General features: G+C 52.9%; 1 protein-coding gene across 2 annotated transcripts in view; it reads right to left on the bottom strand.

The window, feature by feature from the left end:
* Positions 1-2,167: 2,167 nt before the first annotated feature.
* The window catches only part of ADORA1 (adenosine A1 receptor), a 67,473-nt gene continuing 56,553 nt past the window's right edge, over positions 2,168-13,087 (bottom strand). For both annotated transcript variants that reach the window (XM_074936084.1, XM_074936083.1), the window contains exon 3: positions 2,168-3,152. In XM_074936084.1, the coding sequence (XP_074792185.1) occupies positions 2,399-3,152 (754 nt within the window). In that variant the 3' untranslated portion in view covers positions 2,168-2,398. The remainder of the gene's footprint in view (positions 3,153-13,087) is intronic.

Here is a 13,087-nt window from a genome sequence, read left to right as displayed (position 1 = left end):
CATATCTTTTTTTCTGATAAGATTACAAGTTTGCTGATAAAGGTAATAGTGTTAATGTAATATAGTTAGACTTCTGTAAGGCATTTGACTTGGTACTGAATGCAATTTCAATTAAGAAACTAGAATGATACAAAATCAACATGGCACATATTAAATGGATTAAAAACTGACTCACAGTTAGCTCTCAAAATGTAACTGAGAGCAGGAAATCATCATTGAGCGGGTCTGTTTCCAGTGGGGGTCCCACAGGGATCGGTTCTTGACCCTACACTATTTAACATCTTTACCAATGACCTGGAAGAAAACTTAATATAATGAGTGATAAAATTTGCACAAGATAAAGTGATAAAGGACAGGTCACTCAAACAGCACAATCTGGACCATCTGGTAAGCTGGGCGCAAGCAACAATGGCCACGTCTACATTACACACCACCGGCTGTAGCGTGCATGTGGCTGCACGTCAGAGTGAAAAGCAAGCTGTGTCCGTGCTGCGGTGGGTAGCTACATGTCGGTGAAAGGCTCTGGCAGAGGGGAGGCAGCGGGAAAGGGCTAAGCTGGTGAATCGTTTCCTGTGGTGGGGCAAGGCTCCAGCAGCGGGACGCTGCGCTGGTAAAAGCAGCAGTGTGATGGGGAGGCCCAACTTGGGTGAGTACAGAGCGTAGGGTAACAGGGCCGTCCCTAGGGACGCAGAGCCCGGGGAGGAAGTGACTTCCCTCAGCCTCCCCAAACAGCTAGGTGTGGCCCAGCCCACACTCCACCCCCTAGAGCCCCGCTTCCTCGGTGCTGCTGGGCTCCAGGGAGTGGGGCCATGCCGCCCGCCTTCCTGGGGCTGGGGAGGTTGCAGCTCCGGGGCGCGCACTCTCCCTCAGGTGGAAGACTTTCTAGGGGAGCTCAGAGTGCAGATCAGTGACTCACAACTCACAGCATGTGAACAAAGAGGCTGCAGCCCCCATGATACAAGCTTCTACCACAATGGAGTCTGGGGGCAGATGGCTTTTGCTCTGGCCAATGTCTCTAAAGGGCAGCCTGAATATCTGCCAGTCCACAGATCATGGCCTGCTATGTCGTTGACCTGGCAGCGCTGGCTAAGGCTGTCTGTGTATTTTCACCATTGTGGCATCTACATACAGGCGCCATCTGGCTCCAGAGCTTCCAGAGCAACCAACTCAGGCTAATGAACCTGAGGAAGCCAACCTCGCTTACCTCGGGAAGGCCTCCGTCTCCGCAAGCAGGCCAAGGCACGAGTGAGAGAAGCTGCAGCTAAAAGTAGCCCTGTGTCCCGTCAGGCCCTGTCTTAGCCTGGTTATGAAGCATGGTTAAGGTCTGGGCTAGGCTCCACATCGGAGGCCTGTCTGGAAGCAAGTTGTGGGTTCAGTGTAGACAGAGAGACCACCTATTTGTAGTCCCCGAGGACTCATCCCCAGAGTCCCCGGCTGAGCATCTGCACTGGGAGTTTCAGGTGTCCCAACTCCACCAGTGGAAGCTATAGTGCGGGCACGACAGGGTGGCCTCTGACACATCCCCAGAATACCGGGCATACCCTACCGCCATGACCTAACATGAACCATTGTGACCTTGCATGCACCATGCATATGAGGTCATTCTGCCGGGGGCAGAGCCATGACCAGTACTGGATGGGGACAAACCTTTCCAAAAATAGGACTGTCTGGCTAAAATCCAGATGCCTGACCTGCTAAACTTGGGCAGCTTAGCCCTCATGTCATCAACCTAAATCTGGTTGGAAAATAAGGGTTTTTTCCCTCAGAAAATTAACTTTTCAGCAAAATAATTTGGTCAAATTTTGAAATGTTTCTATTCAACATTCTGCCACGGTGCCTCATGGGAGTAATAGTTTGGGTGCCTTATGCTCCCATTCTCCATAACATGCTGGACTCCCTGGTCGGACTACATCTCCCATGATGCACGACTCTCCCCCCTCTGTGAGGGGAGGGGCTGCATCACAGGAATCCTTATGGGAGATGTAGGAGAGAGGACATGGGGATATTTACAACCTTAAGCCACTTCCCCATTGTCCCACTCTGTGCTCCTCTCCTGTCTCATACCCCTTTTAGATTTGAGCAGCCTCTGGCTGTCCCAGTTCTAAGAGCGAGCACCGCAGTGAGACCCCGGGAGCGAGAACCCATCCATAATGCTGCAGAGCTGCTGTCTTTCTTTTTTATTTGAGTTAAAGATAAATCACATCCTTGACTGGACAATTCCCCTTTGAATACCTAGATACACTTCAACCTAAAAAAAAAAATAAGAACAGTGCAGGCTACAATATCAGAACAGTACAATGGCTGTGAATAAATAATGCCCTATGCTAGCTCAGGTAAACGTCAGCTTGGTCTGACCATCTCAGGTCTCCTGGGTCGTTGCTTCCCCCTTCCCTACCAGTCATTTACAATTGTGTGCGTGTGGAAGGGGTGAAGCCAAGTTTGCTCTTTGGACATTAAAAGGACTTTTTAAATCAAGGAACGGCATATCTGGGATGGTCCCTGCTCTCTGTAGCGGCCAGGTGCCAAGCTCGTTGTTGTCCAGGTTGTTAGCGTTCTTGTCGGTTTCACAGCAGATGTACTGGTGCCAGATTTGCAGGAACGTGGTCCTGAATTTTTTGATCCGGAAGGCGTAGACGATGGGGTTCATGGCCGAGTTGCCGTGAGTCAGGAAAATAGCGATGTATGTCAGGATGCTGGGAGTCTGGCAGGACGAGCAAAACAAGGTGATGCAGTTGAGCGTGTGCAGCGGGATCCAGCTCAGTGCAAACAGGAAGAGGACCAGTGCCAAGGACTTGGCGATCTTCAGCTCCTTCCCGTAATATTTCTGAGGATCCGATGAGTTGGACGAGACCTTCTTGTCGAGCTGCTTGCGGATCAGGTTGAAGACCTCCAGGTAGATGATGAGCATCAGCAGCAAGGGGGGCAGCACCCAGACAAAGAAATTGAAATACACCATGTACTCCATGCTGATGACGTTCTCGAACTGGCACCTGATGATGAACGCCGTGTGGCTAGCGTTTGCCTCCTGAGTCCTCCTTATCTTGTTCAGGTTGTTCCAGCCAAACATGGGGGTCAGCCCCACGAGCAGGGAAACGATCCAGCAGCAAGCAATGGCCACAGCTGCTCGTTTGGGTGTCACTACACTCTTGTACCTGTGAAGGAGACAGAAAACACCACGCGGCGTTAGATACAGGTGAAATCACAGCTTGGGTCACTTCTTAGCTCCATGCCCTGCAGCAAAAGGGGATTTTTGAGAGATTCAGCTCCCACGGAGTCATCCAAACAAGTGGCCCAATCTGCAGAAGAGCCCATGATGGGCGCATGTGGGATACTGAGCTCTTTGGAAAATCTGGCCTCAGCATCACCCATAGAGTGAATGCCTGAGGAGGGTGGTGGGGGTGCACCAGGAGGGGTGCCCGGATCAAGGAGCTGAGATGAATGGAGAGGCAGAGAGGCACAGGCAGGCTGGTCAGAGGCTGGAGAGGAGAAAGCTCCTGCACTAAGGGGGTGAGACTTTGTGGGGGCAGAGAGAGGGATGGGGACTGAATCTGGTCTTACAGCAGTTTTACGTTGACCTCAGAGGCCAGAGACAGTTTTAAGCGCAAAGAGGGTGGGGGTCAGAGAATTGCTATGGCCCATTCACTTCTAGGTTACCTGTTCACAGTCCAGCCAAGTTAGCAGTGGCTGGAAGCAGAACACTCCACTCCCACCAGTGGGAGCATTTCACACTCACTTTGCACACATGCAAATGACACACAAGGTGCAGGGCCGGGCCCTGAGATCCTGTGACAAAGTTAAGGAGGACTTGTGGCACCTTAGAGACTAACCAATTTATTTGAGCATAACTTTCATGAGCTACAGCTCACTTCATCGGATGCATACTGTGGAAAGTGTAGAAGATCTTTTTATACACACAAAGTATGAAAAAATACCTCCTCCCATCCCACTCTCCTGCTGGTAATAGCTTATCTAAAGTGATCACTCTCCTTACAATGTGTATGATAATCAAGTTGAGCCATTTCCAGCACAAATCCAGGTTTTCTCACCCCCCCCCCCACACACACAAACCCACTCTCCTGCTGGTAATAGCTTATCTAAAGTGACAAAGTTATCCCCTTCCTGTCGGTCAGGAGGGATTTTAAAGGGCCAGGACTGTCACCACAGCGTGACGGCCTGATGTTATTTTGCATCGCCGTGTGGCATAAATAGCAGGGGACACTGACATGGCAAAGTCAGGGTGTCCCAGCAAAATGACTTTCTGGCTTTCTGGGGCTCTGCCCAAGGGCGCTCTCCAGCTCCGTACGGCTGTATTCAGTTGGAGTGGAGTGGCCTGGGAAGCCCCACAGAAAAGAGTCCTGACACCGAGGCAGCAATCAGCAAAAAGGTTCCTCCCGTACCAGCTGGTGGCTGGAGGAGAAATCAATTCCCCGCCCCCCCGCTGCCAGTAAGAGAAGCTTCTGGACAAGAACTTTTTCATTTCCTAATGTGTCAGTTCCTGAGGACCAGGCCTACCTTCTCTGAGGCCTGGGCTGAGGGGCAGGAGAGACAGAGCATTGTCTAGTCTTAGGTGGTGCTCTGCACGGCTCAACCCTCCATCGCACCCACCTGCCACAGGAAAACATTCTGGGGTTGTTCCCCTTTGAAAAATATCGTCAAGACCAATCAATAAAGCCTGGAAGGTTTTATTTCACACCCCCCAACAAAAGTTTTACCATCAGAACAGCAGGTCTTGCCTTCCCTGCTTTTGCAAAAAATCTCCAGGGAGGGTGTAGAGGTGAGGAGCAAAAGTTTTATTAACGCTTAACTGAAGGGATGGAGGTGTTGAAACTTTAACCAGGAACGCCTTTCTACCAACTGTTTGTTGGGCATTTCAATTAGATAGGTGTGAACACCAACAAATTGGAACGTAGCAGTCAGACTAAACCTCCCTCCCTCACCTATTGCTCAGGGTTCACTTCTGTGGTGCTGGTGGTCTCGTAACCCTGCCAGGTCTCCAGCGAGTCTCCCAAGAAAAAATGGGGAGACAAGCTCAGTAGCTCTGATGCAAAAACCAAACCGAAAGGAACGGTACCACCCCCATATGCTCAGGGTTTAGCTGATCGCCATATTTGGGGTCGGGAAGGAATTTTCCTCCAGGGCAGATTGGAAGAGGCCCTGGAGCTTTTTCGTCTTCCTCTGTAGCATGGGGCACGGGTCACTTGCTGGAGGATTCTCTGCTCCTTGAAGTCTTTAAACTACGATTTGAGGACTTCAATAGCACAGATATAGGTGTGAGGTTTTTTTTGTAGGAGTGGTGGGTGAAATTCTGTGGCCTGCATTGTGCAGGAGGTCAGACTAGATGATCATAATGGTCCCTTCTGACCTAAATATCTATGAATCTATGAATCTATGAATCACTTCATGGGGCTTTATACACGAGTAAGCAAAGTAAGGGCTCAAACCCATTGCAGGTCACCTTGAATGACAGCTGTCTGGGCTTTTGCTGTCCTAATACGCAGGATGTTAGAGGGTGGGGTGAGCCTACTGGAGTGTGTCATGGCCCCCCAGAGCAGCGTGAGGAGGGGAGGTGCGGAAGGAAAGGCTGCCAAGCTCATTAGAGCACTGAGCATAAATTATTCAGTAACCATAAGCGTGCTCTGGTGTATCTACCATCGGAGAAGGGTTTGCTGCAGTCAGTCCCCCTTTATTTCCCCTGCTAACCACCTCTCGTCTGGGAAATGATTCCCATCAACCGGAGGGGCAGGCTGGCTCCCACGGGAAGGACGGCTGGCCTGAGAATTGCTCGCTGTTCCCTTTGCGAGCAGAGCCCGTGTTCTGAGTCGGTGATTTATACTCCGGAAAGGGAGCAGCCTCTGGGCAGAGGCGGGTGACGCAGGAGAAAGGCGCCATGTGGCATGAACAGCGAGGCAGGGGCCCCGGGAGTAGAGGAGGCAAGGAAGGGCTGGCTGGTGGCAAGCACAGGGGAGCTTGGGCGGCATCGCTCTCTACTTGGGGTGGTCCTGTGAATTTGGACAGAGCAGGGAAAAGGGGGATATACCTCACTTGGAGCGATGGGAGGCAGGAACCTCCAGGGCCAGAGAGAACTCTGGAGGATGGGGAGCCCCTGGAAAGGCAGTGGATTGGAGGGGCAGCAAAGCTGGGATAGAGAACTCCTCCAGGGAGCTAGACAGGGGGCTGGGAGGGAGAGCCCCTCAGGGGGAGCGGGGTGGGACATGCCCTGTATATGCCACATATTTTACTGATGTTTAAATACTGCCATTGGGCAGTACAATATTTCATGTACCCCTCCGCCTGTGAAGGCCAGTGCCTTCGCCACCCTGAGTCCAGTGGCGCCAAGCTCAGGGGAAAGGGGAATGATAACTGAGCGGTTTCAACCCCACTCACAAAGACTTACCTAAAGCCATGCCCATCGGCAGCCTATTCTCTCCGGCCCTCGCAGGGCTAGGAGCGAGCCACCGGGAACCCCCGGTCCAATGGGCTGCAGCTCCCATTTCTGAGTGTTAGTGGATTTGCTGGAAGTGGGGTGCGCAGGCTCCCGGTGAGTTGAGTGGGAGCAGAGCAGGCTCCGTACCAGTCCCTGGTGCAGGCCCCTCAGAGCAGCGTCACTTTGCGGGGAGGGAATGGTGGGGCGGGGCTGTATCTCATAGCTCAGAGAATGGGGCTGCTTGAATCTGCTGTGGGCGCTGGGGGGCTGGAGGTAGTTGGGGAGCCGGGCCAGTGCGGAGAGCGGGGGGGTGGGGTGGGCAGAGGGCGCAATGCATCGATCGCATCCGCGTACTGCATTTTACAGCAGGGATTGGTGCTGTCTCGGTCTGAGGAATCTGTCTCCAGTGCCCAGAGGCCCCTGGTGAAGAGCCCTTTCTGGGCTCGAGCTGCTCAGACAGCATCTCTGCCCTCTCCTGTTGAGATCCTAGATATTTACAGCTTGTGCATTTGAATCCCAGCAGAGAGCATGTCTGCAGAAGGGAGCTCTGGCTGTGTCACACCCGCTTTCCACTAACCAGTGGCCATCTGGCGGGCATGGTATCCCAGAAGAGGGAGGGCATTGGGCGGGCTGCAGGAAACCTGCCTTCCCCACCCTGCACCAGAGCACTTCAGCCTGCTGGAAATGATAATCACCCTGCCAAGCTCCAGGGTGTGTGCAAGCCAGCGCTGCCCAGAATTGATGGGCCTCCACCCCCTTAGACTCCCCCGTGTAATGGTGTGCACAGCACGCACCCTGGCTTGACGCACAGACACCCACCCCTTCTCACCCCAACGCCACCAAACCCCATTCCTTGTGCTCCCCAGTATGTCTGTATCCACCTGGTGTCTTGTCTTCTACTTAGACCAGAAGCTCCTTGTGACGGGGGCTTTTGTTTTGTTCTGTGTTTGAACAGCGCCTGGCACAACGGGGATGGGGCCATGACAGGGAGTTCCTATGGGCAATGGTAATGCAAATAACACCCACCACAGCCCCATGGTCCCCCCTGTACTCCACTACACCCTCCCAGTGCCCGCCCTGCCCCACTTCCCCACACGGCCCAGCCACATCACGCCCAGCTTGCTACACCGACCCCCTCCACATCCCACATCCCATGGGCGACACCCTCAGCACCCTCCCTACCTGGTGACACACATAGATCACACATGGCCTCTCCACCCCCACCAACACAAAGACCCCGCCACACACACTACCTATGCCCCAGGGAGACGCCCCACCATACACCTTCTCCTGCCTGCACCCCCACACTCACACAGGTCTCTTATAGTCCTTGCACACCATCTCCCCTGACCACACACACAGAGTGTACCCATTGTCCCATCATTACCCCCACCCAACCCTCCCAGAATCCTACCTTCAACCCCCTCCCGTACCCCACATACATCCTGCCCTAAAGCCCCCATCAGCTCTCCACATAACCCGTCCGATCCGTCTCGGGCATTTGTAACAGCCACGCATCTGCATGTCACCCACCATGCTGCCTGCTCCTCTGTCTCTGCACTCGCACACAATTCAGTTCCCAGTAGTCTACGGTTTCACAAGCCATATAGCACCCCCCCTTCCTAAATTGCACTGGGGGGAGAACAGACCCCTGGCTCGGGACCCTCAGACAGCTCCTCTCCACAGCCATGTCCAGTGCTTATTGGGTGGGAATACAAAACTGTCAGCCGTGGTCTATATCAGAGATGGGATCAGAATGTACATGTTTCTGTGTCTGTGTGCACACGTGCATAGGCATGCACATGCCTGTGCGTAGGTGTTTGTACACGCTTCCCTGCCCTTTGTTACCACTATTGCTTTGTGCCCGAGAATGACACGTTACAGCACGGATAATGGTGAGCATGCCTCCCGAAGAGCATGCAAGAAGAGGCAGGAGGAGTCAGCGACACTGGGAGAAGGGCTTAGAACAGCGCTAGTGTGAGGTCACTTGGGAGACACTAATGTCTGAGGCTGGGGGCAGTACAGGTTTTTTGCATCATAAGAATGACACACCCCACCCAGGTACCCCCTTCTACCGAACCCCTGACTTATCCGGATAAATAAACAAAGTTAAATAGTGGAATTAATAACACCTAACCAAATCAAAACCAAACATCCTACCCCAAGGATTGACCCTAAAAACAGAGAAGCTTCAGAGATTCCAGAAAGTCCACTAGGGACTTGGCTATTTTACATGGAAAGGTGCCCAGATCCTATGGTGATGGGCAGCAGCATAAAACTCTGATGGATAGATAGATGTCATCCCCTTTTATGTCATCCCCTCAAGCCCTCTCTTCTCTGCCAGTGCCCCCTGGGTACCCCTTTCGTCTTCTTCCTCATGCTTCTTCCATCTCCACGCCACTCCCTCACCTCACTGAAATCCCAACCAACACTCAACTCCAGCCACGGAGCCCATGAGAAGTGAGGGACCATCGGGGTGTGAATGGACCCTCATCCTCCTCTGTCCTCCATCCATCTCCAGGACTGTTTTTACCTTCATTTATGTCATGCTGAAATTAGTCTTCCTCAGGGCAGGACTGTGGGTTTATGTGGTACCCAGCACCTGTTCAAGTGCTCAAAAAAATCACATTAATAGCAAATACATTCATTATTGTTATGCCTCATGGTTAGAAGTGGAGAAAGGCAGAACAAGGAGAGATGGCTGGGAGTTAAAACCAGACCGATTCAAATTAGAAATCAGGGACAAATGTTTAATTGTGAGGATGATTGACCCTTGGAACAAACTCCCCAGGGAAGTGGCAGATTCTCCATCTCTTGATGTCTTCAGATCCAGACTGGAGCCTTTCTAGAAGAGAGACTTTAGCTAGACACACGTTATTGGACTCAATGCAGAGATAACTGGGTGAAATTTAATGGCCTGTGTTATGCAGGAAGCAAGACTAGCTGATGTAATGGTCCCTTCTGGCCTCCAACTCTATGAATTTACACTTTTATTATATCCCCCTTCAGTATCTCATCATTGTGCTAATGGATTTTTCTTCTCTCTTGGTTTTCAACTCCACCTATCACCATGACAGCGAAGATTCACACTGAACAGCACAACACTCAGGTTACAATTACAGTATTTTTTCAAAACAGCGTCTGCTTTAGAGCTTAGCCTGATTCCATTTCCAGCAGCAGCCTCTTATTATTGTAAGTCGGAGTTGGTGGCTGAGTGTGGCCCTGTTCACATTAGAGAAATTTGTACTCATGTATTATCTATAATGATTCCATTCTCCAGGGCAAACCACAAATGGCACTGGAAGACATGTAATTTTCATCCAAAAGGGTTTTTTCTTTTTACAAAAAATGTTTTTCGAGCAGCAAAAACAAAGGTTTTTACAGAAAACGGCCGGGTCATCTGAAATTTTTCAATTTCATTTGGGTTTAATTTGAAACAAAACATTTTCAGATTTTGGGCCCCGCCCCCTCCTTTTCCAGTGGAAAAATGAGGGAGGGAGAGATGGGGGGGGAATACCCTCAAAACTGCCTCCCCCCAATTATTCATTTAGATTCAAATCAAAATGAAATGTTTCCCTTTTGTTTTGACAAAAAATTAAAAATTTTGGAGAAAATTTTCACACGAAACAAATGTTTTTGGTTTCTTTGGATTTTTTGTGTGTAGAAAATAGCTATAATTTTCCAAGTAGCTCAAGCAGGTGCGCTGGACTCAAATAAAGTAATTCTTACAATGGTACATCTTATTCCAGTAAGATCCCCAGGGAAATAAATCAGTGAAAAGTTCTCTAATGAAGACAGGGCTCAGCTAATCACATGAAGCTGGACAAAGTGCATGGGGAAGAAAAAGTACAACTGAAATGCAGCTTATCTGAGTTATGATTACACAGAAATAAAAGCCAGAATGGCTGCTGATCTCATGGAAATCCCCCTGACAAAAAAGCTTTGATCTGTGGTAGTTTAGGTTTCTGTTCCTTTTTCCCTTGCCTATCTTTGCTTCAGATCTTGCAGACTCCTGAAGGCCGCTGCACAGAGACATGGACAATGAGTGCTATGAAAAATTGTAAAGAACAGCTGTTTCTCCAGGAAGTGTTTAAAGGACACGTTGTAAAAAAGATAAACTTTTATGAGGCTGAAGCTGGGTACTTATTCCCAGCTGCTTGCTCACTGACTGAAAATAATCACTTATCACCAGAGGGAGTCATAATGGAAACTTGTTAATTTATCACTGTTCTTTAGTTCTATGGTGGCAGCCCCCCAAAAAGGTTACTGAGTGCAGGCCACATACGCTGGAAGTGAGCCCCGGGCCCAGGGCTGTGTCTCATGTTCCTACAAGCTCATGCTTCAAGGTTTCAACCAGCCACTTGCCGGGGTCAGAAAGCGATGTTCCCCCCCCCGCAATGTGTTCTGGTTTTGGTTTTTTGAATCTCCTTCCTCTGAAGCATCCGGGATGGCCCCAGCTGGAGATGGGACATAGGACCAGGCGTGCCAGGGCTCTGTGGTGGCACTGAGCGGTCGCTCTGTGAGGTGCTTGGCTGGCTGTTTCTTGCTTACATGCTCTGGGTCTAACTGATCGCCGTATGCGGGGTTGGCAAGAAATTCCCCCCCCCCCCCCGTCAGATTGGCCAGGACCCTGGGTTTTTTGCCTTCCTCCACAGCTAGGGTTGCCAACTTTCTAATCACACAAAACCGAACACCTTTGCCCTGCTCCCTCCCTGCCCCTTCTCCGAGGCCCCGCCTCCACTCACTCCATCCCGCTTCCCTCCGTTGCTCGCTCTCCCCCACCTTCACTCACTTTCACTGGGTTGGGGCAGGAGGTTGGGGTGCAGGAGGGAGTGAGGGCTCCAGCTGGGGATGCAGGCTCTGGGGTGGGGCCAGAAACGAGGGGGTCAGCATGCAGGAGGGGGCTCCAGGCTGGAGCAGGGGGTTGGGATGTGAGATGGGGTGAGGGTTCCGGGTGGGGGTTCAAGCTCTGGAGTGGGGCCGGGGATGAGGGGTTTGGGGTGCAGGAGAGGGCTCCAGGCTAGAGCCGAGGGGTGTGGGAGCAAGCTCAGGGCTGGGGCAGGGGGGCTGGTGTGCGGGAGGGGGCGCGGGCTCTGGCTGGGTGTGTGGGCTCTGGGGTGGGGCCAGGGATGAGGGGTTTGGCGTGCAGGAGGGGGGTCAGGGGTGAGGCAGATGGTTGGGGTGTAGGAGGGGGTGCGGGCTCTGTGAGGGGGCTCAGGGCTGGGGCAGGGGGTTGGGGTGTGGGCTCCGTGAGGGGGCTCAGGGCTGGGGCAGGGGGATGGGGTGCAGGCTCTGTGAGGGGGCTCAGGGCTGGGGCAGGGGGATGGGGTACGGGCTCTGGGAGGAAGTTTGGGTGTGGGTGGGAGCTCAGGTGGGCTTGGAGTGTGGGAGGGGGTGCAGGCTCTGTGAGGGGGCTCGGGGCTGAGGCAGGGGGTTGGGGTGCGGGCTCTGGGAGGGGGCTCAGGGCTGGGGCAGGGGGTTGGGGTGTGGGCTCCGTGAGGGGGCTCAGGGCTGAGGCAGGGGGTTGGGGTGCGGGCTCTGGGAGGAAGTTTGGGTGTGGGTGGGAGCTCAGGTGGGCTTGGAGTGTGGAAGGGGGTGCAGGCTCTGGCTGGGCGGCACTTACCTCAGGTGGTTCCCGGCCGGCGGTGCAGGGACAGGCAGGTGGCTCTGTGCAGTGCGCACTGCCCATGCCCGCAGGCGGCGTCCCCGCAGCTCCCATTGGCCATGGTTCCTGGCCAATGGGAGCTGCGGAGCCAGCACTCGGGGCAGGGGCAGTGCATGGAGCTTCCCTGATTGCCCCTGTGCCTAGAGGCCGCAGGGACATGCCGGCCACTTCCGGGAGCCGTGTGGAACCGGGCAGGGAGCCTGCCTTAGCCCCACTGCGCCGCTGACTGGACTCCTAGTCAAAAACCGGATGCCTGGCAACCCTATCTGCAACATGTGGGGCAGGTCACTTGCCAGGATTATATGGGTCTCTCTCACGTAATCATTTCTCTACCATTGCGGGGGCTTCGGGCAGTGGTGCACCTCAGACCCTCCTGTTCTCTGCCTGCGGCCCACAATAGTCTAGTCTCCTGTGGGCTGTAAGACTTCGGTCTCATTTCAGTTGTGTGGTTTAGTGTGTGGGTGCTGGGTGGGGTTGGTGTCCTGTGATGCACGGGAGGGCATGCTGGATGATCTGCTGGTTCCTTCTGGCCTTTAACTCTGTAACTCCAGAAACCACAGCCCCTGCTCTAGAGAGCTCGTGTGATGGCTGCCATCTTGGCCAGACCCAGGGATCGACTCAGGGATCTTCACAGCTAACGAGCCAGCTCTCTAGCTTAGAGCTGTAACAGACTCGCACCCCCTGGGTCAGGCACAGAGGAGTACACAGCACACACCACCAGAGCGTTCAATACTTCCTCTGGGTCCAGGTCGTTCATTTCAAATGTCTGAGAGCAGCAACCATTCAGATCCCGGCTGAAACCCACTACATGAGAGCGCTCATCACGGCTAGCAGCCGGGGACCGCCAGAGCTAAAAGCACGAGCTGCTACAACTTGAGATCCAGAGGCTACCTCACCAGGTGGGTGAGGTAACAGACTCCCAGCCCCTGCGGATCAGACACAGAAGGGGCTCTATAACCAGGGAGTCACCCTTACAGACCTATGGCAGACAACATAGG

The sequence above is a fragment of the Natator depressus genome, chromosome 21 (genome assembly GCF_965152275.1).
Source record: "Natator depressus isolate rNatDep1 chromosome 21, rNatDep2.hap1, whole genome shotgun sequence".
NCBI lineage: Eukaryota > Metazoa > Chordata > Testudines > Cheloniidae > Natator > Natator depressus.
This window is presented reverse-complemented; position numbering and strand designations above follow the sequence as displayed.